The 25564-nt window shown below is 39.1% G+C and overlaps 1 protein-coding gene across 8 annotated transcripts in view; it reads right to left on the reverse strand.

The window, feature by feature from the left end:
* Positions 1–25564, reverse strand: part of myo9aa (myosin IXAa) — a 297586-nt gene that overhangs the window by 241397 nt on the left and 30625 nt on the right. For 7 of the 8 annotated variants that reach the window (XM_055155018.1, XM_055155017.1, XM_055155020.1 and 4 more), the window contains exon 1: positions 2082–2146. The exons of the other annotated variant lie outside the window; for it this stretch is intronic. In XM_055155018.1, coding sequence (XP_055010993.1) covers positions 2082–2131 — 50 coding nt within the window. In that variant the 5' untranslated portion in view covers positions 2132–2146. Of the gene's footprint in view, positions 1–2081; positions 2147–25564 lie in introns of those variants that run through there. 8 annotated transcript variants of the gene reach the window in all.

A 25564-nucleotide genomic window follows, 5' to 3' on the forward strand; every position in this document is an offset into this window, starting at 1 on the left:
GATATTGTATTGTCCAAAGTCTGACATTATCATGGTGGGCCATCACAATACATCGAATTACAGTTCTCTTTGCTTAAATTCTTTGTTATGGTGCAGCATTAACTAAAAAAGCCAAGGGAACTACATAGACCATGATCCTTTGCTTCATTTCAGCACAGACAGTGTGACAAAATGATGTTATTAAGCACTTTTAAATCTTAGTTCTTTGGATGATAACAGTAAAAGAGAGACAAAAGGACTGTCAAGGTGTTTTAAAAGGAAAATAGCATATTCCTCTCCACAAAATATCGCAATAAATATCGTACTGTGACATGCGTATCGTGAAAATATCTTATTGACTGATTTGGATATCGCTACATCTCTATCAAACACTTTCATGAAATATCAAACATTTCCTCAAACTCTTTTAAAACAACATCACTGACCAGATGTGAAAACTGCTCCAGAATTTTACGCCTCTAGATCGAAGAAAAACTGAGCTCTGCATGCGATACATTTTGGATGAAAATTACAATTCGGACGAGTTTTGTATCGAGTATGAATCTCTGCATTGGTTTTAAAGTAAAATATGAAATGTTTAGGGATCGTAGTCGTATTCTACAGAATTTTATACATAAAAATACAAATACAAATATTAAGAATGTTCAGTTTGATGAGTAAATTCGCAGACGATGTTAGTGGCATGGAATGAGCTGCGATTTGAACAAAACGTTTTCGCACCAATAATATTTTGTTTACAATACACAGATGAGGGTAAATTAAACTATAGGATAATGTACGTATAGATTTTGAGTCCAGAAATTTGCAAACTTTTCTTATAGTCCACCAAGAGATTTATTAATTTTTGTTGTCACCCGACTTGTCTCCATGGAGATGTTCTCGCTTTGCCTGGAACGTCACAATGTCTATCTAGTATCTAGACAATAATTCTCTCTGTGAATAGGGTTGCCTCTCCAAAGATCTGACCTGTAATGTAGCCCATAGTTGTCGCCCTTAAGATAGACAGGTTTAATATCTACCATGGAACATTCTAGACAGGCAGGTGATGGACCCTCCACCAGAAAAGATGCGCAATGCCCTTTTACCCAGGTAGTACCACAGCCTGTATAAAGAAGTGCACTAAGGGACCGTGACGTCAACTATAGCATTCAGATCCAGTCAAATGAAGCTCATCGAGACTTGCAGGTATAGGGAGTCGAGTACCATATTATTTACGGTCAGAACAGCGAAATAAAAAACCCAGGATCATGTACATCGGGTTAGTATGAACATTTTAAGACCAAAATAAGGAGCCTGACAGCAGCAGTTACAGAGAGCGGTGACAATTTTTCAATAAAGTCAATCTGAGCCAGAGTCGTTGGAGCCGTAAATGCCCCCATGCTCACTTTCTGTTTGGAATGCGGCAGCTAGAGGGTCTACAGGCTGTACCAGATTTTCTTTTTTCCATGTGGTAGTTTTCCATGTAGTTTTGTCCTTGCATACATTTCTGATAAAAGCAGCTCCTAAAGCAAAAATGTCAGGAAGTATGCTGTTAGCACGCTAGTCGCTGTGAGCATTACCGTGACTGCAGAACCTTGCCCTGGCCGTTGACCACTGAAAAGTCAACTCATCGCTGCGAATAATTATGACGAATGCCTTAGGAAAGTGGGGAAAAATGTTGGACCACTGCAGACGGTTGAAAACATGAAAAACACAACGACATTTTAAAGACGAGAAAAATCAGGCTATCCGCAAACTTTACATGTAAACATTGTACTTCATACTGCATTTGACCCCTTTTTTGCCATGTGTCATCAAAGTGAACAAGTCTCAAGATGATTTGGGCTTTTTATCGCAGACAACCTCACGACCACAGTGGACAAAGCGAACACGGCTTTGAGAGAATCAAACCGGCTACCTTCCAGCTCAAAATTCTTAACTCACTACAGCACGGCCACTCCCAACGCTAACAACATCCAGAAACCTTGTTGTGGATATAAAACATGTGTTGCGATTGTCCTCCTCTGCTAATGTCTTGAGAACTTGAGCAGCAGATGAGTCCACGTATAAAGCAGCATTAGTGGGAGATGTACCGGGACTACCTGATACGGCCCTTCTCCAGGGGGCGGTTGGAGCACTGCGCCGTTCTCATTTCCCCTGCTTTATTAGGATTGTGTACTTCAGAGCGGACCCCTCCCCCCCTCTGTTATGGAAAGAGGAAATTACACTTCAGACTTAAAAACAGACACATAAGCTTTTACACGAGTCTATTGTAAAACAAGATGTGCGCCAGCTGGTGGAAAAAAGCCCGTTTTTAGCATATAGAAGGGTTTGGCTTTGATTTTTGTTTGTGCTGCGAGGGGTAATGGAAAATGGTTTGGAAAAAAACGTCGCAGATAACAGGAAGCTGGAAGCCACGAACAGGCAGAACCAGAATGTTGTTACCCGACCAGCCAGAGGCACACGCTTTGATAAAAATTTACAAAGACGATCGGAGCTTGAGCTGTGTCCTGTCTCCCTGATTTTAGAGGGTGTGATTGACAGGTGGATTACCGTATTTTCTGCACTCTAGGGCACACTTAAAAGCCTTTAATTTCATCAAAAAACAACTGCGCGCCTTATATATGAATTTATTGGGGTGTCTTAGTACGACTTTAGTAAACTACAAAGCCGCACCACTTGCAGCATTACAGTATTGCGGAGTAATACATACTGTGATTCCTTTTAATATCAAAATGCACCTGTCAAGAGACACGCTCACAACGCCAACTTTAAACTCAAGGCGTTTATAAAGTGAAAGTACAAGCTGTGTGGGAGAAGGAGAACACACATTCACCAAGACAGGGAGACAGCACCGAGCGACTTACGCCACGATCTGCCAACGGATCGTGGACGCCTGGACTAAGGATCAGTATCAACTGTGGTCCGAGCTTTCACCAAGACCAGAATCATCACTGAACTGCCAGGGAACAGTAACCACACTGACTCGGATAATGACGAGGGATGTGGGTGTGCTGGACACCGTACTCGCCCAACTGTTTCAACTATTATGACTTATTGTGAACAATTTAGCATCTCAGACAGTATTTTTTATGTGTTACAATTGAACAAAGTTGAGAGTTATTGTGAATGTGTTAAATAAAATTTGACTAACTTATCTAACTGTTGTGTTTTGTTTAATCTGCCTTATAGTCTGGTGTGGTTTATATGTGAAAAAAGTTTGAAAATAGGCCATTCAATGAGAGTGCGCCTTATAATCCAGAGCCCTATAGTGTGAAAAATACAGTAACCAATCAGAGAGATGTATGCTCCGTTCACATCAAGACCAAACTGTCCGGGAAAGGAGAAAACTCTACATAAAAGGACTGAGAAACAGTTTTCACTAGGGATGTAACAATAACCGAAATATTGTGATATCGTATCGTCAGAGTTCTCAAAATAATATCGTGGACCATCGCAATATATCGAATCACAAGTCTCTTTACTTAAATTAAGAGTTATGGTGCAACAATACCTAAAAAAAAAAAAAAAAAAAACACAAAGGAAACTACATAGACCATGATATTTTGCTCCATTTCAGTGCAGATAACACTTTTAAGTCTTAGTTCTTTGGATTAAGTCTTGTCAAGGCATTTTAAGAGCAAAGTAGTATATTCACAGTTTTGCCTCCACAAAATATCGCAATAAATATCGTACCGTGAGGTTCGTATCGTGAGACTTTTAATATCGTTACACCCCTAGTTTTCACTGAATCAACAATCGAAGAACCAAACTATGACTTATTTCAGGTAAAAGAAGAAGTTACACATTTTGTTCCGAATGTTACGAGAATTTTCAATAGACACGTGCGACAAATTAGCAGCTGTGGTTAGATCATCCCAGTCCCTTCTGGATTCGAACAGAATGTTGAAAGGACTGACTGCCCGGCCAAATAACACCGAGATGTCATTGTGGAAAGCAATAATCAAACATGTTCACCACAGAAACAAATCCCTGTCAATGAGCGGCTACAGGAAAAGGTCAACATAAAATGACTTAAAGCCTGAGAGAATTTCTGATGGTGGGGAAAAGAATAGCAGCTCAAAATGGTGCACTGTATGTTTCAGAGTGAGACCAGGACACAAGATTAAATTTATAACCATCATACGTGCACTGATATCTGCACAGTATTTATTTTAGAATCCTGGTCGTACAGTGAGCGGCTAAAGAACGATCTTTATCAAACAATGCAGTGTGCAGTAGGAATGTAACGATATCCAAGTCTCACGATACGATATTGTCACGGTATGAACCTCAGTACGATATTTATTGTGATATTGTGGGAAAATTCATGATATGATGGGAAGGCTCACGATTAGGGATGTAACAATATCCAAATGTCTCTGTACGATATTTTCATGATATACACAACAAAACTGTGAAATGCTACTTTTTCCTCTTAAAATGCCTTGACAAGACTTATTCCAAAGAACTAAGACTTAAAAGTGTTTAGAACTGTTATTTTTTCTTGTAGTCTACACAGAAATGGAGCAAAGGATCATGGTCTATGTAGTTCCCTCTGTCTATTGCTGCACCATAACTCTTAATTTAAGCAAAGAGACTTGTAATTCGATATATTGTGATGGTCTACGATATTATTGTGAGAACTTTGATGATATGATATCATGATATTTCGGTTATTGTTACATCCCTAGTGTGCAGTGACATTCAGAGATTTAGAGCATGTAGAGCTGATGTTGACTGTGCTGTGAACACCAGGCTTAAAAACCTGAGATGAATGGACGGTGGTGGTGAATCTGCTGTGGCTGTGACCCAGTTCACGTCCACAGGTCAGACCTTTGTGTGGAAGTGGACATGCCAGACGAGACGCTGCATGTTCCGCAAACACTCACTCCTAATGACAGGTCAGTGCTGCTCCTGTGAGCCGGGGGGGGGGGGGGGGGGGGGGGGGGCTCTCCTGCCCGGGGGAGGCTTTGACCTTGTCAGGAGAACAGCTACAACTCATCAGGATGCTCACGGCACACCTAAGACTCTGCACATACATAGAAACTGTAGGGAAGACGCTCGAGATTCAAACCGAATTCCAACACAAACACTTATGTATGATAAAATAAAGTACCCAGTAACCAAATCTACATCTACAAAAACTTTAACACTGTGCTTTTTATTCCAGCAAATGACGACTTATGTAGCAATCGAAAGGGAGCGTTTGATTTGCTGGAACAGTTAACCAACAGTGTTGGAAGTAATGTGTTATAAAAGTAAGGCATTACTGTAATGTGTTGCTTTTTGCTGTAATGCAGTAATGTGGCATTACAGGGAAAAAATAGTAATATTTTACTCAGTACAAATGTCAGTAACGCGCGTTACAATACATTTTTAACCTGGATTGAACTGGTGGGTTTTTCTTCATACAAATTCGCTAAAATCACCGCAATATCAGCAGGGGTGAAGTACCAGAGACGCGCCCGAGTAGACCGTCAGGTGACCGCGATCAAAAGGACCGACACAGAACTCCACACTCCACGAGGCGAACTGCAGCTGACGCCCAATCATGCCTTACAGACTCTCTGTTCCACAGACTCTAGTTCCGCCGCTGAGAGAACCCAGAGTCCAAGTTCTAATCCAAGATTAGTCCTGGTTTGGTCCTAGTTTAGTCCTGGTTTAGACCTGGTTTAGTCCTGGTTCGGTCCATATAGGGCACAAAAGTTCAGCATCTTCGCAGTTATTTTGGTGAGAGTAACTTAAAAGTGCTGCAATAGTCATGTAATGCCTTACATTTTAAATACATTAATATTGTAATGTAATGAATTACTTTAAAATGACAGTAACAAGTAATAAATAACACATTACAGTTTTAAAGTAACTTGCCCAGAGATTGCAGAGATCAATAATTCCTCATTTATGAATGTCTACAGTCAAACACACACACAGTACACACACACACATGGACAGTTCAGTCATATTTCCAGCTGAGTTGTACATTAAAATCTGAGAGTAAATGAGTGGCTAAAGTAACATGAGGACACACACAGCAGTCTGCTCCAGCCTCTCCCAGTATTTAAGCCACGACAGAATGACCATTTTTGAGGCTCATTTGGGTCAATGGAAAACCAGAGGGGCCGGACGCCAACAATGCAGTCAGCGTCTTCTCCTTCACTGCTCTGAGGTTTGTGGAAATTGCTCTTAATAATGCAAAGGTTTCCGCAGAGACAGTGGCCTGTTCTGGAAAGCAAGACAGTTTTACAATCTTTCCAGTGTGCGTTTAAAATAACAACAACGCGCTAACAAAGTCGACATGAAGGGCCAATATTACACCATTTTTGTGATCTGTGTTATGTTGTTTCCTTGTCAGAAACAGACCTGGAGATGTGTTTTGCTTCATTCACATGTTTAACATACAAACCCTGATATCATGTGGTAATACAGGAAATGCTCCACAGTGTTTTTAAACTCCATACACCTTTTGAATTAATCATTTGGATGATTTCAGCCCTGGATTTGCCGATCTCTACTGACAAAAGGTAAAAACGTAGCTCTAACTTAACTTTTAAAATACTACTTTACGATATCACAAGGTGGAACAGAGCATTTTGAGGTTTGGGGATGGAAAAAAATGTGTGTATCGTGCGTTTATTTGTTTCTCAAAATAAAACCAAGAATAAGAAAGTGAAAAAACAACTATTTTCTTCATTATTTATCTCCAAAACCAAAATGAAAAAACAGATAAAGATTCAATTAAACCAGGTCTAAACCACGACTAAACCAGGACTAAACCACGACTAAACCACGACTAAACCACGACTAAACCACGACTAAACCACGACTAAACGACTAAACCACGACTAAACCACGACTGGTTCAGTCCTGGTTTAGTCCTCCTGGTTTAGTCCAGGGTTCAGTCCAGGGTTCAGTCCAGGGTTCAGTCCAGGGTTCAGTCCAGGGTTCAGTCCAGGGTTCAGTCCAGGGTTCAGTCCAGGGTTCACTCCGTAAGCGTCAAAACTGGACGAAACTGGAGACAGCATTAATCCGTTTTTTTCATTATTCAAAATCAAAAACTGAAAAAAACAAATCGTTATCCATTTTTCCATTTTGGTTTTGGAGACAAGTAAGGAAGAAAATTGTTCTTATTTTTGATTGTATTTTGAAAAACGATTGAACAAATGATACATGGATTGAAAAAGACTAATAATAAAGAGTTACTCAAATATGTGAATGAAAAAAAACAACTCCCTGTATGTTTTGAGGACCTTTAAAAGTGCAGGTTTTCATGTTTTTCTAACTCTGACTTGCTTTAGTCAGGGAGCGTACCTGCGGTTAATATTTATCATAGTTTGGCATCAGTTAAGAGACAGTTTGAGTTGAGAAAAGTACAAAAATACAGGAAGTAGTGCTGAGTTCTGAAACGGAATTCAACACACGTGTCATCGGCAGAGAAAATTCCAACAAAAATACTTGAACAATTTATGAGCAAGGAAGGTATTTATCTAATAGTGTAAACCATTATTGAACAAAAGTTATGCAATTCATTTTATTAGTCTAAATTACACAACACGTATGATTAGACAGGTCTGGTTAACCCTCGGTAACATTATGGTTGCTAGGTAACAGTTATGGTATTACCTCTGAGCACGTCTCATCTGTTGCCAAGCAGGAAGTACATTAATAAACGTCACCAAAATGTAGAAAATGCGTCCTGCTCCAGTAGATAAGCAGCTCTTGAGGTCAAAATAAGTCCACCGTGTCTAATTATAAAAGTGTTTTATTGTACGACAATCAGTAAGTGCACTGTTAACATGCTAATTGTTGATGGCAAAACTCCGCTCTGTCCTGTAAAAGTTGCGAAAAGCTAGACGGTGATTTTAAATTTGATACGCAGATAAACGGCGTCCTAATATCAAGTTTTTAATCATTTACAGCCTTTGTCCAAAGCCAAACCTTTTTTATCCTTTAATCTTTTTGAACAGGTCATGCAGGCTTTTGTTTCATCACGTCTGGACGACTGCAACGCACTTTACACGGGCATCTCTCAAAACACACTTTTCCTTCTGCAGTTAGTCCAGAATTCGATGGTGCGACTTTTAACCGGAACCAAAAAACGAGAACGTATCACACCAATTCTCGCGTCTTTGCAATGGATTCCTGTTTGACTTAGAATTGATTTTAAGATTTTATTGTTTGTTTTAGAGTTTTGCATGGACTGGCCCCACAGTACGCGCTCTGAGGTCCGAGGGCCAGCTCCTAGAATCTCCGCTCAGTTTCATTTCTCTCCAGCGACTACGTCAGGAAACAAAATACACTAAACGGTTTGCAAGAATCCCAAAAGTGTGAGTTCGAGCACCAGCCAATCAGAGAATAGCCAGACAACGATTCCCAAGGCAACGATTCCTGAGTTCGAGGATTTAAAGCCGGAACAAAGAGACTGTTTGGTGAATTTTTTCAAGGGGAAAGACTATTGTCCTTCTTCCTACAGGATTTGGGAAAAGCTTAATATAGCAGTTAGCCCCGTTAGTGGCGCATTACATACGTCACGACCAAACAGCAGCGATTGGTTAAATTTAAAAAGTACCCGCCTACCATCGAGCGAATAATCCTTAAGCTGCGAGGTCAGGCTAGCCAGCTCCAGCTCGTGGTGCCTAAAACGAGTCCAAACAGCCCCCACAGTGAAGCGTTTTAAGTCTCGTCTTAAGACCCACTTTTACTCTTTGGCTTTAAGCACCGGGTGATTTGTGTCTTTTATTTACTGTATTTTCCGCACTATTAGGCGCTTTGGATTATAAGGCGCACTGTCATAGAATGGGCTATTTTCAAACTTTTTTCACAAATAAACCGCGTGGGACTTTAAAGGAAACCCAACAGTGTGATGGGTGAGTGGTTTTGTTTGTTTGTTCGTTCACGGTGACTCTGGGCTTTGTTCAGTTGTGGCGTGTAGGGAGGGTGTGTCTGGGACCAACGGATTGTCGGCGTGTTCACAGTGACTCAGTTGTTCAGTCGTGTCTAGAAGTGGCACGTTGCGCTCGCTTTTTCGGTTCATTCGTCCGTTCCGTTCCTCGTCGGCGTGGAGTGATGAGTGTGTCTGCGGGTGTTTGTCGCTGCGTGGTTGTTGTCTGCTCCGTGTGTGTTTGCGTGTTCTGCGGGTGATGCGGTTTTGTAGTTTACTGAAGTCGTGCTGGGACTCCCGATAGATTTGATGGGGTTGGAGGCTTAAGAGCGCGCCCTATAGCCCGGAAAATACAGTCATTTTATTTACTGATTTATGATGTACTGTCTTTTATTGTCTTAATTTCTCTGTGCAGCTCTTTGGAAACTGTCATGTTTCTAAAATGTGCTATAGAAATAAAGTGGATTGGATCGGACTGGATTGAAAACCTGAGATCAAAATAAGTCCGCTAAGTCTGCGTCCAGTCCTAAAGTGTGTTCTTGTTCGAGACTCAGAAAGTGCACTGTTCGCATGTTATTTGTAGTCACGTCGTAGTGATGTCAAACTCCACTCCAGCCTCTGAAAGTTGTGAAAAGATTATTATAAACTCATCGTGGTGAATAACTGGTTGGACTGAATGCGTAAGGTAAGTGAGGAAGAACTTTGGACAACTACAAACTGTTTCTCACGTTCTTGAAGACGGTGAAACTCCGGTGCAGCTTCTTTTAAGTCTAATTATGTTCACCGGTGACACGAGCAGTCCGAGCTGTCATTTTAAGCTCATAATTTAGCCCACCTCGAGCAAGACTTACGACTCCAACCCTTTCAGACGCAGGGGCCCGTGTGGGGGGCTGACGGGGACATGGTTTGGGGGCAGTAAGTGAAGCCCAGGCCTCTCCTCTGATGGATGAAGATGAGGAGGAAGTGGGGGCGGATTTTGCAACCTGAGCCAGAGGCAGCGCCTGGATGGACAGACAAGCTAGAGACAAACTAAAGTCTTCAAAAATGTCCACGGCGTCGAAGTGGAGACGGGACAATGACGGCTTCCTGAAACCCGAGCGGAGCAAAACGGCGAAGATGTTGTAGAACGGTGGAAACTCCGGTTCTCCATTTCCTACTAAAAATCCATTGAAAAGGCGCTGTAGCTGGTTTTTACTGTCTTAATGTGCACCTAATCTGCAAAAATTGAAGTTTCAGAGCTTTTTACTTTGTTTCTCCTCATTATTTACTCATCCAAAGTTGTATTTGGAGTGATTTATGCATTTTTGAGCAATCTGTAATCGAATACTGGCCCAAGTGTCCTCCTGGCTTGAAAGTCCCGGCTCGAGGGTCCCATTCCCTCAGCAGGAACGTCCCCCTCCTCACTCGGGGTGGCACATGGGTAACTGTTCTGCCGAGGAGAGGAGGGATGTTCTCGTCGGCCTTTAGTAGTATGTATTGACTGAGAAAATCCGCATTCTGTATCACAATAAAATGAAATGTGAATGTAGTGTCAAAATGTCGGGTCTTGTTTGTCATTTTACTGATCTTCCCAAAGCGGAAAACATTTTTTCAGTCTGTAATATCAATATAATCTTCATTTGCTCACAGAAGCTTACTATGAAATCATATTTTAAATCAGTTTTTCTTGTTTCCCATGTCCTGTATCATCTGTAACTGTTGATATGGGAACAAATATGAATCATTTCCTGCTGCCATGAACATAATTTATAAGCAGCGTAACACAAGAAACTAAGAATGCTACAGAATTTGTTCAAAAATCATTGTTTGTATGTATGAACAAATGTGTTGAGATATATTATAACTTGTATGTGAAAAAATGTTTTTTTTTTTTGTTTTCATTTATATGTAGATTAACTAAATTAGTTTCATAAAGGGTAAAATTCAGTGGGGACCTTCCAGCCAGGGGGATTTTCCAGCTGATTTCCCTGTAGAATGTAATCACTTATTTTCAAGATGCCACATTACCGATTCATGCCCGTTTTCACCGCCAATCGTACACGCCCACTGTGATGTTTGCACTTTGTTCTCCAGTTTTCTTTTCTTAATCAGTGGTACATTTAGGATTCAGCAGCATCTCGTAGTCATTTTGGTACAACTGAAAAAGAAATCCTTTGTTCTACTGTAATGTACGCATAGGACAAGCCCACAGTATGCGGTGCTTTGTTGTCATGACGTTTACGGTAACGTCCACTCCCATTGGACACCACATTGTGTAACTAAGTTTTTTTCATGGAGATGTTTTTGCTTTGTCTGGAATGTTTCACAGTATGGCATTAAACCTTTCTATCTTCATGGAGACCAAACCAGACCAAGGTACAGGTCAGATCCACTAAACTCAAGAGTTTCAGCTGCTTCCCAAGATTTAGAACAAAACATTTTAAAAGGAGATTCGTTCCAGCTGCTATTGTACTTATGAATAAATTGTAACCTGTTTATCCATCAATTTTAGTACACTGTTTTGGAAAAAAATCATGAGGTTTTTTTTTAATATATTTAATATTTATTGTGATCTTAGCCAAGCGTGATGGATGAACTTGTTTATGGAACAAAACCATTCTGCACTGGAACTCTAACACTTTATTTTGTAATGTGTAACGTGTTTTTATTTGTGTTTATTGTACATAATCTGGATGAATGAAATGTGAATTGTGGGACCAGCCGCAAATCTGCAAAACTAATTTACCTACAGGTACGAATAAAGAAACCTTAACCTAACCTGACCTAAGATCTATGGAGAGGCGACCCCGCTCACAATCAGAATTTATTGTTATTTGAGGTATTTTTGAGATATAAACCAATGTGTACTGAGTAGTGTACAGGTAGATGTCTTTATTGTCACAGTGTGGAACATTCCAGACAGAGCAATAACATTTCCACAGAAACAAGAAGGCGACGAAAAACCATTTGAAAAATTACACAGAGCAACTTTAAGTAAATTTATGAATACTGTGATTAAAAAAATGTGCAAATTATAACATAATGATGTGAGTATGTGACAAACTAAACTAATTTAACTGCAATACGGCCTGGGAAAGATCACTAAATGACTCAAACATGCATGGTTGACATTAGGGGTGTGTAAAAATATCAAAATATCAATATATCATATTGCTTAATGTAATTAAGATACAGTATCGATATGGCGGGCTTCTGTATCGATATATCATCAAGAGTGTTTTCTGGTTTATTTTACTCAATTACTTTGTTACAGAGCTACAGTTTTGTTGCTTGTTTGTACGAAGAAAATTCATTTATGCGACACTTAATATTTTCACTGTTTTCAAGATTTAAAATGTTTGTGTTTAATTTTAACTTTGCGCAAAAAGTGGTTTAACAAAGACTTTTACTATCACAGCCATGATTTAGCCTTTATTTTTTACTGACCTGTATCATATTCAAACTATATTGTATTGAATTGAAAGTGCACTGTATTGAGATATGCATCGTATCGTGGCCTATGTATCGAGGTATGTAACGTATCTGCAACTTCTTAATGATACCCAGGCCTAGTTGACATCTAAACCCTCTTCAAGTATGTTTTTGATGACGGAACAGTGTTGTAACATGGTAGAAAGATTTTGCATAATGTCCCCTCTTTAAAGACAAAACCAGGGCTATGAAAAAGGTTCAAGCTGAACTAAAATAAAAGATGATGACAGCTACAGAACCATAAGGCCTGACTTCACAGAAAACCTTTGGCACACAGTATATACTCTTTTAGGTTGTGATAACATTAAAGTCATTATTCTCTACTAATTCTACCACTGAGAAGTTGTACAGCTTAAAAAACACACTTTCAGTAGCATTCCTGTGTCAGAAAACATTTGAACACTCTTTCTCCATTCGCCCTCCGGCTTCAGGTCAGTTTTTTAGGTCAGAGTTTTGTTCACTCTAACTGTCCATGTCAGCTGTGCACTCCCTGACAACTGACCTGCCATTTCTCCATTTAGGACACACCCTTCCAAAGAGACTGATTTCAGCCAGTGAAGGAAAAGGGAGAGAAAAAAATGCACCTTTAAGACAGATGGAAAAATCACATTTTCTAACCTCAGAATCGTATTTGAGCTTCGCAAAAAGTGTAATTTATGATGAAACGTGTAATAGATCTGTACTGTAGTGGGCTCAACTTTTCTGTCAGGATTTGTGGAGTAAAACCTCAAAATTTTGAGTTTTTCCTTTGTCAAAATGCTTAGTGTTTTTCATAAGGGTTCAGTCAAGTGGTAACGGAGGGAAACAGGGGGAGATTTTTGACATTCAAACATTCTTATTCAGAAACTAGAGGGACTATTGAAATAAGTAAAGTATCAGAATGTAGGAAAGAGTTACACTCCAACAGGGTCAAGTTAAACCTGTGAGATTCTTTCAAGTTGTTGACAAAAAAATTTAAAACTCATGTTGGTAACGGAGGGAATGAAATATGCAGCACTTTTTGGTCAATAAATCCAAACAGTGATAACTCTTGGTTCTCACTTACATATCCTTAACAAACTGGTTTGAATATTTGCTTCATATAGTTTTCTACCATATGGGACAAGATTAGGTTGAAAAACCTCTTACTTTTTGACTAAGGAGATTTTTTATTAAGAAAGGTCATGGTAACGGAGGGAAAAGTAACGGAGGGAAAATTGTTCAAACAAGTAGAAGGTGCAGGATTTTACATCATTTGTCGCTTTTTTCTTCTGAATACTTTAATCTTACTTCAAAATGAAAGGAAACTATTTCTATAAAACATGTCAGTCCTTCCAAGCAAATTTTTGTCATTTTAAATACATAAAAAAATAAATAAAAAATCATGTACCTTCATCAACAGTTCAAAGATGGAATAACACAAGATATGATGAAATACATCCATTTATTTACATGATTTTTGGGTCTTTGAAATTTGGGAAATAATTTTTGTTCCATGTTTCATACATGGTCTGTTTAAAACATATGGAACTTTAGAACCAAAAATGGTACAGAAAAAAGGTCAACAGTTTCATAAACTAGAGTACATATGTATCTGTTCAATACATTTTTATATCAGATGAATTAACTTGAATTTCTGGCCTTGCTGTTTACTTCTGCTTGATCGGGCCCATAATTAGGGCTGGGTATCATTAAGAAGTTGCAGATACGATTCATACTTCAATACATAGGCCACGATACGATACATATCTCGATACAGTACACTTTCGATTCGATATAAATAAAAGCTAAATCAAGGCTGTGATCGTAAAAGTCTTTGTTAAACCACTTCTTGTGCAAAGTTAAAATTAAACGCAAACATTTCAAATCTTGAAAACTGAAAATATTAAATGTGTTGCATAAACAAGTTTTCTTCTTACAAACAAGCAACAAACAAAACTAAAGCGCTGTAACAAAATAATTGAGTAAAATAAACCAAAAAACACTCTTGATGATATATCGATAAAGGAGCCCGCCATATCGATACTGTATCATCACACTAAGCGATACGATATATCGATATTTAGATATTTTTGCACACCCCTAATCATAATCTCCTCTTAAATGAACAAATAATGCAAAACATAACTGTACGAGCTTTTAAACCGCTCTGACTCACATGTATCCGAGTGGTTTTCATTCGCAAAAATTTCCATGGATTTTTCAGATTTTGTGATTTTTTTTTCCACATTGAAATCACATCATGTTCCACTTTACTTTTGCCTCCATTTCGGGAATTTAGAATGTTTTTGTTTACACATTTTTTACAGGAATTGCTCGTTTTCAGATGCCATCACAACATTCTAAAGTCCAGAGCTTTAATACAGATGTGGGAACTAAAATTAATAGTTAGAATGAAGACTTTTGCTGTAATCCAGCAAGTTCCAGAGCCTATTCAGTCATAGAAATGATCAGGTTTGACATTTGTGCGTTTACCCTTTGGATATTTCACAGTAAAGTACAAAGTAATCAATGGTGGAATCTGTCTCTTGCCCCCATCTGAGACTCTGACATCATGGCATTCAAGAGTCTGAAAACCAGCAATAAAAATGTCGTAATGTCACCTGAAACCCCGCGATTAAAGGAATCCGACTGGTAATTCAGATAGATCGGACGCCGGCGTAAGTACTTCCTCGTTACGGATAATGTTATGAGCGATACACTGGCAATCACGAACAAACGCTCTGTAATCAAACTACTGCGATGACGGCGGGAGATGTGGGAATATGTGAAATCTGATCTATGTTAGAATATTGTTTCCTCATCACAAATATAACCAGAGCTGCGTTTTGTTTCATTCGTGTCCACTGTTGGGCAAGTTACTTTAAAACTGTAATGTGTTATTTATGACGTGTTACAGTCATTTCAAAGTAATTTGTTACATTACAATATTACTGCATTTAAAATGTAAGAGAAGATGCTTTTTAATTTCGAATTAATTGTTCTGAGTTAAATAGTTCGGAATTTAAAAATTATCCTTCCAGTTTACATGGAAATAATAATTCCGAACTGAGGTTTACAAAAAAACATGTTAAATCAACTTTATTTAAGTCCTCTCAGCGTCTGGGGGTGGGGAAGGTTCTGATTGGACAGAGACACCAATGTATTTACGTCGACCGGAAGAAAACACACACTTCAGCTGCTACCGGCTTTTCTGTCATCTCAATTTGTCGTTACTCCACGGACACAAACATGATCCAAACTTTTTCCGCAGTGGTTCCGATGATAATTGCACAGCAGCTGGAGAATTCTCTCATCACACTTTATGTCTGTCGGCTGAGGAGGAGAAGGGAAGAGTGTCGAAGAAAGAGGAAGAAGACAAACCGAGTCAATGGCTGCTCTACCTCAGCCCACTCCCACATCCCGCTCACAAATCCAAAGAGACGTGGATGAAATTCCAAAGCCAGGACTGGTGGAGCCGGATCGACGACCCGACGAGCACGCGCTGAACGACCGGAATTATTTTTAAGAAGAATAAACTTTTACATGATCGAAGGAGGAGGGAGAGAGACAATAAGTGAGACAGACCACACAGATAGAGAGAGTTGGACAGACAGAAAGACAAAGAGATAGAGAGAAACAGAAAGAGACAGATAAAGGCAGACAGAGAGAGTGGGAGACTTCTGTAGAGGAAGTGGCGTGTGCATGGGCTAAATGAAGAGGCTGACATTGGGCCTGGACTATTATTGTTATTGCCTGAGGTAGAGGGGGAAGAGGAAAGAGGGAGAGAGGGAGAGGAGAGTGAAGGAGAGCTGGAGGAAGGAAATTAAACTGCTGGAGTCCCCTGCACCAGACTGGAACAAAGAACATGCAGCGTATGGAAGGTGCATCTGGACATCACAGAAGAGACGAGCTCATGTCAGGAGCAGACAAGAGGAAAGTTCACACAGAGATTAGTCCCAAATCTATCCGCCCTAAATAGGATTTCTCTAAGAATTCTGATATTGATTTGATTTGCAATTTGTGTTTTAATAACAGGATTCATCCAGAAGAAATGACAAAAAGGCTGAAATCTGAACTGACAAAGTAAAACAAGAGTCACATTTCAGAACATGTTTGTACAGAAATGATGGTAGGTTCAGAATTGGTTGAAGAGGGGAGTTAAAGAAGCTATTTTTGTTAAAGAGAATCCTTCTCTCAACACAAATGGGGGACTCAGACACCATCTATCTCCTATTTACAACTCCATCCTCAAAACTAAAACAAAACAAACAAGAGAACAACAGGTCAGGTACAGAGGTGTGAAAGTACCATGGCCCTGAATAGTTATGCTAATATGAGCCCACACTCAGTGCAGTGCAGTAGGCCTAACTAACAAACAGAAACTGTAAACAAGTAGGTGTGTTAGTTTCAGAGTAGTTTCAGTGTAGTTAGATCCTCCTTCAAACAGATATAAGGAAGTGTCCACCAGCATCTGACCAGAACTGAGGAAGCAGCTTGGAGGAACTGAGAAACATATTCGACCAAATAAACTTTTGTCCAGTTGACAGATTGAATTTCTCCTTTGCCAGAAATGATGGTTCACAAGCTTCAGCCTGTGGTTTTCCAGTAGAGTCCATTTAAATGGTGATGTCCATTGGCCTGAGGTTCATCCTACAGCCTCAGTCTCAAGCTCAGAGTGAAGAGCAGCTCTGTTTAAGGACACACTCCGCAGGTGAATAAGACTAAATCTTACTTTTACAGAGATCAATGTCAAACTTCTGTAGTTTACTTGCATAAATGTAAGAAAAAATATGGTAATTTTTTTTTTATCACGTGATGTTTTCATGGCAAAGAAGAAATTCAGTTTGTCGACTGGATAAAAGTTAGTTTGGTCAAATAAGTTTTGCAGCTTTGCCATGGATTCTACCTGGACGACTGAGGGATTTTTCACACGTTATGTTTTCATATAAAAATAAGACATTTTATGTGTACAAACTGCTAAAATTTACCATTCAAAACAGAAACAAGAAAAGAACCAGGTTTACATTTATTAGAATTTCTTTGTTTTCATATTAGATACTAAAAAGATATACAGAAGGGATTTTGGAGATCTTATTTAGTATATGAATAAACTACATCTGACTGAAATTGTGCCTAAAATTTTTTAATTTCACCTAATTTTGTTAGAGTTAAACTTGAATAAATCAGACTTGGAATTGGATATCAAAACATCTTTCAGTACGTTTAGTCAAAATCTTGTTAAGTACAAGTGTGTAAAATGTGTGTGTGTCTGTGTGTGTGTAAATATTAAAACATCTTTCGGTGCAGAGTGGACAATTGTGCTGTTTCCACATAAAAGCTCGTATGTTAAGAGCCCAAACTGATCAAAAAAATTAAAAAGTGTAGTGTCTGTCCTTGAGGGGGCGCTGTGTTTAAGGTGTTCTTGTAAAAGTGTCAGAAGTGTCAGACCTGCTACTGTTGGTATTGTCCGTGTGCATTGGCTCTCTGGGTTTATCTGCACTTCCTCCGCTCGGGCCTATTAAACAACTGAGCTTTTCTACGAAGCACGGGAGCAGTAAACAGCACCACTCCCCTGCCGTCGCCATGGAAACGTCCAACTTCCTGCGTCGTGTCCCGGAGCGCCACGGACGCAGTGGGGGGGGGGCAGGAAGTGGAGCTGAGGGGAAGGGGGGTCGGCTCCATCGCACTATTGTTACATGGAAGAGTCCAGCGGCATGTCGATGCTGTTTACGGTTTTATTTACACTTTCAAAAGGGTAAACACAGAGAAAATCCCAACTCGGACTTTATTCTAATGCACGATATTATTCAGAATGGGGGGTTTCCAACAGGCAGAGTGCAGACATGTGACGATCACCCACTCTGGACAAACAGCAGTGGTTAAAGGGCAAATCTTACACTATTTTCTGATCTGTTATAATGTTTCAATCATCACAAACAGATCTAGAGTTGTGTTTTCATTTACACGTTTAACACAAACTCTGTGTATTTAGGCAAAGGAGAAATTCATCAGCCCAAACTGGACAAACGTTTATTTAGGTCAATAACATCATCCAATCAGCTTCATCAGCTCTGGTCAGATGTTGGAGGACAATTCTTAATATCTGCCTGAAAGGAGCTGATAACTAGCCAGGCTGGCACCACCTAGTGCCTCCGCTAAATTTCATTTCTCTCTAGCAAATAGGTAAGGAATCAAAATACACTAGACTGTTCGTAAAAACCCAGAAGTGCGAGTTCGGCCACCAGCCAATCAGCAAAGAGCCATATATTCAGTGTTGACAATGATTTCTAAGATCGAGGATTTAAAGCCGGAACAAAGAGAATGTTTGGTGAATTTCATCAAGGGGAAAGACGTTATTGTCCTTCTTCCTATGGGATTTGGGAAAAGTTTAATATACCAGTTAGTCCTGTTAGCAGCGCATTACATACATCACAACCAAATAACAGTGATTGGTTAAATGATAAAAAGTACCCGCCTACCGTCGAGCGAACGAACTGCAACGCTGCAAGGTCAGACGGTTTCTACGAAGTGAAACTGGCTGATGAATCAGGCTAGGAGCTAACTACTCTGAAACTACTCTGAAACTAACACCTTATTCATTTACAGTTTCTGTTTGTTAGCTCAGCCTCTTCATCTGTACCGAGTGTGGGGTCATATTAGCAGAATCATGCAGGTCCATAATGAGAGTTTTCACACCTCTGGTCCTGACCTGACTCCCTCTATTGTTCTCTTTGTTTTGGGTTTGAGGATGGAGTTGTAGATGGAGACAGATGATGTCTGAGTTCTCCATTTCTGTTCAAGGATGGATTGTCTTTCCTAACAAAAATAGCATCTTTAACTCAGTGTAGTTAGCTCCTCCCTTCAGGCAGATATAAGCGTCTGACCAGAAGTGAAGAAGCAGATTGGATGAGCTGAGAAACATTTTTGACCTAAATAAACGTTTGTCCAGTTGACCAGTGTAATTTCTCATTTGCCATGAATTCTACCTGGACGACACATTTGCATATTTAGTCCGAGTTCTTCTGTCAAACTGAAAACACCTGAATCCAGCTTGTGATGTCATACAGGAAGTGCTCCACTGCATTTTTAAACTCCACACACCTTCACTAGATTCACTTGGATATTTTGAGCTCTGGAACTACCGGCCTTTACTGAAGAAAACGTAAAAAAGTTGCTGTTAAGACTTAAAAACTTCAGCTTCATGACATCACAAGGTGGAACAGAGCATTTAGAGCTTTGGAGAAGTAGATAAACTAATAATAAAGAGTTACTCAAACACGTGTAAATGAAACAAAACACAACTCCAAGTCTGTTTTTGAGGAAGTAACAACATTGTAACAAGACTTAAAGCTCACAAGAATTAGTTTTGCATGATGTAGGACCTTTAAAGAAAAAAAGAGGAACCAACTTAAAAGTTGCACTGTGTAACCTCCAAACAAAAAGTTTGGAGGTCCGTCACGTAGTTGTTGCTATGGATATGTCATTGCTCTACCTAGAACTTTCCACACCATGACACTGAACAGCTCTACCTTACATTTATTCAATTACAAGTGGTTATATAGCTCAAAAATACTTCGAAAAACTGACATTCTGACTGTGAGCGGGGTCGCCTCTCCACAGATCTGACCTGTCACTTGGTTTGGTTTAGTCTCCGTGAAGATAGAAAGGTTTAATGCCATACTGTGAAACATTCCAGACAAAGCAATAACACTTCCATGGAAAAAAGCATTCGACAGACCCTCCACCAGAAAAATTACGCAATGCACCTTTCAAAAGAGTGGAGTGGTTTTGGTTGGACGCGTTCGGCTCGGCTCTGCTCCGTGTTATTATGAAGCAGAGTTGAAACAGTGAATTCCTCTTCTGAGTGCACTTCATTTACAGAGCTGAAGAAATGTGGAAGTCATGAGGTCTGAGCGGGAGCCATCACTCTCCGGAACGATGCAGTCTGACATGGGAACACCTCCGCTCGTCCAGGCCTTCAATCCATTTACCCGAGATCAATTCACGACCACAGACACTAATTACTCACTTCGCTCGATCCGTTTACATTTGCCCCAGTTATATTTATCTTCGAGGTGGCATTTAGCTGGAAGGGTTCAGCGGTAGACGAAGTACGTTTTGTCGCTTAAAAAGGTGCACTGCGCATCTTTTCTCTCTTGTGGAGGGTCCGCTACCATATTGTTTCTATTGAGATGTTATTGCTTTGCCTGGAATGTTCCACAGTATGACATTAAACATATTTATCTAGCATTTACCATGTTTTTCAGACTATAAGGCGCACTTAAAATCCTTTAATTTTCTCAAAAATCGACACTGTGCCTTATAACCCGGTGCACCTTATGTATAAATTCTGGTTGTGTTTACTGATCTCGAACTGATTTTATGTGGTACACGGCGCTCAAAAATCTGTCAAAAGGTTTTAGTACGACTTTCTTAAGCCACAAAGCCACACCGCTTGATGGATTGTTGGAACGTTACAGCTACCGTGGTCAGGAGCCTTGTGGAGTAATGCACATTTACCAAGACAGGAAGGAAACACGGGTGATTTATGCCATGATCTGCCAATGGATCGCGGACGCCTGGGCTAAGGATCGGTCTCAAGTGTCATCTGAGCGTTCACTAAGACCAGAATCATCACTGAACAGCGAAGTAACAGCAACAACACTAACTCGGATAACGACAAGAGGGATCCAGGCTTGACTGATGCTGAAATCGCCCAATTGTTAAACTAAAGACACTGAAGATGAAGAAGAATTTGATGGATTTGTGGAAGAGGAATGAACTGAAAAAGTGAGTGTATTGTTTTGTATTTTGTGTGTTACAAGTGAACAATGCTGAGAGTTATTGTGAATAAGTTGAATAAAGTTTGACTTATCTGACTATTTTGTTTCTCTTGTTTTGTTTCTCATAATCCGGTGCACCTTATGTATGAAAATAGATGAGAAAATTCAACATTATTGATATTGTGCCTCATAATCCGGTGCGCTTTATAGTCCAAAAAATACGGTATACATTCTGTTGCTCAAAAATACAATAATTCCTTCTGTGAATAGGGACGCCTCTCCACAGATCTGAACTGTAATGTAGCGTAGCTCTGTAACCTGCTCATCCCTTTTGTGATGAAGTTTAATGTATACTGTGGAACATTCTAGACAAATCAATAACATTTCCATGGAGACAAGCAGCTGGCGGACCCCCCATTAGTGCATCTTTAAGTAAAAGTACAGAGGCAAAAAGTTGCTCGAGTAAAAGTAAAAAGTATCACATGAAAAAAAAAAATCTACTCATGTAAAAGTATTAAAGTATTTATTTTATTTTATTTATTACATTTAAAAATATAAGTAAAAGTTCTTCACAAAAGTGTTGTTAACTTGTTCAAATGTAGTACTATTGATTAAAAATGAAACATATTTTGGTCAATCTAAATCAATTTCTTAATTTTTCATATGAATTTTGTGTATTTTATTTTTATTTGCTGAAAACTGAGGCTCGAACTCAAAACCTTTAGTCAGGATCTTACCACAAACATGGTCAAAATACGATGTATTTTTTACTTTTTAGTCCAATCCAAAAATGTAATCAAGTAGAAAGTACAAATACCTGCCCTCAAAGGTAGTGAAGTAAAAATAAAATTATCCACTGTATAATCATTTACTTACAGTACTGATATCTAAAACTTCTACTTAAGTACAGAGATGTGAAACCCTACCAGTGGTGGAAACTAACGAAGTACAATACACAGAAGTGCTTAAATGTTACGGAGTTCCTCTTTATGTATTTTTACTGGTGTCTACTGTTTCAAAGCTGGGAACTTTAGTGTTTTCATCATTAGTTAAATCAATCAATCTCTATTTACAGAACCATTTACCCGCAGTCAAGGTGACCAAAGTACTTTCCAATAAACCAGAAGTATCAAAACATGACACTACATGACACAAAACTGACTCTTGTGAGATTAGAATGTTGTTCTCCTCAAAAACATTTACCTGACACCCCAGAACCACACGCTTGGGCAAAACTTGACAAAAACGAGCGGATCTGGTGCTGTGACCCGTCTCCCTGATCTCAGAGGGCGCGATCGACAGGCGGATTAACCAATCAGAGACACAAGCTTTGTTCATGTCAAACACAAATGTGGCTGCTTTTACATAAAAAAGAGAAAAATCTGCACAAAGGACTGAGAAACAGAGTGGATTTTTACAGAATCAACAATCAAAACACCAAACTATGACTTCTCAGGTGAAAGAAATTTTATAGTTTTAGAATATATTTTATTTGGAATGTTACAAGAATTTGAGAGGAGGGACATGTTGTACAAATGGGCAGCTGTGGTTGGATCGTCTTAAGTTTGGACAGAGGTTTTTCACGCTCTATGGTCCGATTCCAAACCCATCTAGTTTCAATATCGACTAGTAAATGATTTTTCGATGCTTTTGACAATACTGCTGGAGTTTCAAACTGCAAAAATGAGTAAACATACAGTATATTTGACCCCATCCCTGAGAACATAAAGCAAATCATTTAAAACCAAAAATATAAGACTTACTGTAACAGAGAAAAATCCACAACGGATTGAGAAACGGAGCGGATTTTTGCAGAATGAACAATCGAAGCACCAAACTATGACTTCTCAGGTAAAAGAAGCTTTATAGTTTTATAAAATATTTAGTTCAGAATGTTATAAGAATTTTCAAGAGGAGATGTTTTCTTGAACAGAGGTATTTCACGCTCTGTGGTCCGATTCCAACTCCATCTAGTTTCGATATCGATTAGTATCCGATTTTCAATGTTTTTGACAATATCGCTGGAGTTTCAAACAGCAAAAGTAAACATATATGACCAAATCTTATTATTATTTTAAACCAGAAATATAAGACTTACTGTAACAGAAAAATCCACATAAAGGATTGAGAAACTGAGCAGATTTTTACAGAATCAACAATTGAAGCACCAAACTTTGACTTATCTCAGGTGAAAGAAGTTTAATAGTTTTAGAATATATTTTATTTGGAATGTTACGAGAATTTTCAAGAGGAAATGTCTTCCAGTGGTACACGTGGTACAAAAGAGCAGCTGGTTGGATTGTCTCAAGTTTAGACAGAGGTTTTTCACGCTCTGTGGTCTGATTCCAACTCCATCTAGTTTCGATATCGACTGGTATCTGATTTTCCGATGCTTTTGACAATATCGCTGGAGTTTCAAACTGCAAAAATGAGTAAACGTACAGTATATTTGACCCCATCCCTGAGAACATAAAGCAAATGATTTTAAACTAGAAACATAAGCCTTACTGTAACAGAACAAGCGCGGTACCTTCCATAATCATTTTGCGTCGAGTTCTTGGCGTTCTTTTATAGCGTGTTATTACAGGGAGGCTATCGGGGTAATGTTATGTTTGCTCATTGCTCAGATTATTTGTAGATCTTGGTATAATATTATTAGACAAAGCAATAAAAGTTAATAGTAGTGACGTAATGTAAAGTGAGGAATGCTGAGAGGGAGACGTGTCATTACCTAATAAAGCAGCGGCTGTAAAACACTTATATGCAGAGAGTGTGTGTGTGTGTGTGTGTGTGTGTGTGTGTGTTTGTGTGCGCGGTAAACTTCTCACACTTCTCAGATCTAAATTTGATCTGCTTTGTTGACATTTTATACTTGTTTTTAAGGTGCACTGTGTAACTTTTCTGGTGGAGGGCCTGTCAGTTGCTTGTTTCTAGTATGGATATGTCACTGCTTTGCCTGGAATGTTCCACAGTGTGACATTAAACAGCTCTATGTTACGTGTGAAGAATCCCTCAGTCGTCCAGGTAGAATCCATGAGGAGAAAAATTCAGTTTGTCGACTGGACAAAAGTTAGTTTGGTTGAACTTCCAGAACTGAAGAAGCAGCTTTGATGAGCTGCGAAACGTCTTCAACCAAACTAACTTTTGTCCAGTCGAAAAACTGAATTTTTCTCCTCACAGCTCTATGTTACATTTATTCAATTACAGTGGTTTTAAAGCTCAAAAATACCTAGAAAAGCAACATTCTGAGTGATTAAAATGTTGCCGTTTCATATGAACTTTGCATATGGACTTTTAGTATCACAGCTATGATTTAGCCTTTATTTTTTAACTTGAAATATATCGTATTGAACCGAAAGTGCACTGTATCGAGGTATGTATCGTATCGTGGCCTGTGTATCGAGGTATGTATCGTATCGGTAACTTCTTAATGATACCCAGCCCTAAATATTATACTGTGAAACATCCCAGACAAAGCAATAACATCTCGATGAAGAAAACAATCTGACGGACCCTCTACCAGAAAAGGTACGCAATGAACCTTTAAACTGATCAATCTCCGTGGAGACAAGCTGGAATTTGTACTAAACCAATTTACAAGTGAGATCTGTGAAGAGGCGATCCCACTCACAGTAAGAGTGCAGCTATTTTTGAGCAATAAAAACATCTATAATTGAATAAATGTGTCTTATAAGTTTAATAACATCTTGTGAACCGTGAATCTTTAAAGTGCATTTGACAGGTTTTCATGTTTTTCTAATTCTGACTTGGTTTGGTGGGATAGTCAATATTTATCTTAGGTCAACATTTATCTTCGTTTTAGATCAGTTAAGTGGCAGTTTGTGGAAGGAAGTTGAAAAGTAAAGTACAAAAAAATGACAGAAAGTAGCGGTGAGTTCTAAAAATGGATTCCCTCTGCCTATGTCATCAACATCAAAGAACATCCAAAATACAGGGACAGTTTACGCACGAGGAAGACATCTCTGACCCTGTTTACATTACGGTTGCTTGGTAACGGTCACGGAATTGCGTCTACATGTCATATCTGCTAAACTGAAAACGCTGAGCCAACATCAAAGAACGGTTTGCTGAAGGGCCGAAACGCGTTGGCGTGATTTTAACTTTATCTGCCATGTGGTTTAGAGGCTTTTAATTACTTTGTACTTTCTGAGTGCCTCAGCTTTTTCAACTTTGCATTTGAGACTGGTCCTCACACTGAAGAGTGAAGAGCACCAAAAGAAAAATTTTGCACAATCTGTACACATCCAAGTAGCACTCCTGATAGTTTTGCAATGTCATATCTGCTGTCCATGTCCAAAGATTTTTTTTTTTATAAAAACTTGAATTTAATGATGTTGACGACATTTTAGTGAATTGAGTATCCTGTCATATGTACTTTAAATGGCAATATTAAAGTTGCATTGTGTAACTTTTCTGGTGGAGGGTCCATCAAATGCTTTTCTTCATGGACATGTTATTGCTTTTCCTG

The sequence above is a fragment of the Boleophthalmus pectinirostris genome, unplaced genomic scaffold, assembly GCF_026225935.1.
Source record: "Boleophthalmus pectinirostris isolate CB_2022bp ecotype Guang Dong unplaced genomic scaffold, ASM2622593v1 HiC_scaffold_19, whole genome shotgun sequence".
Taxonomy (NCBI): domain Eukaryota; kingdom Metazoa; phylum Chordata; class Actinopteri; order Gobiiformes; family Gobiidae; genus Boleophthalmus; species Boleophthalmus pectinirostris.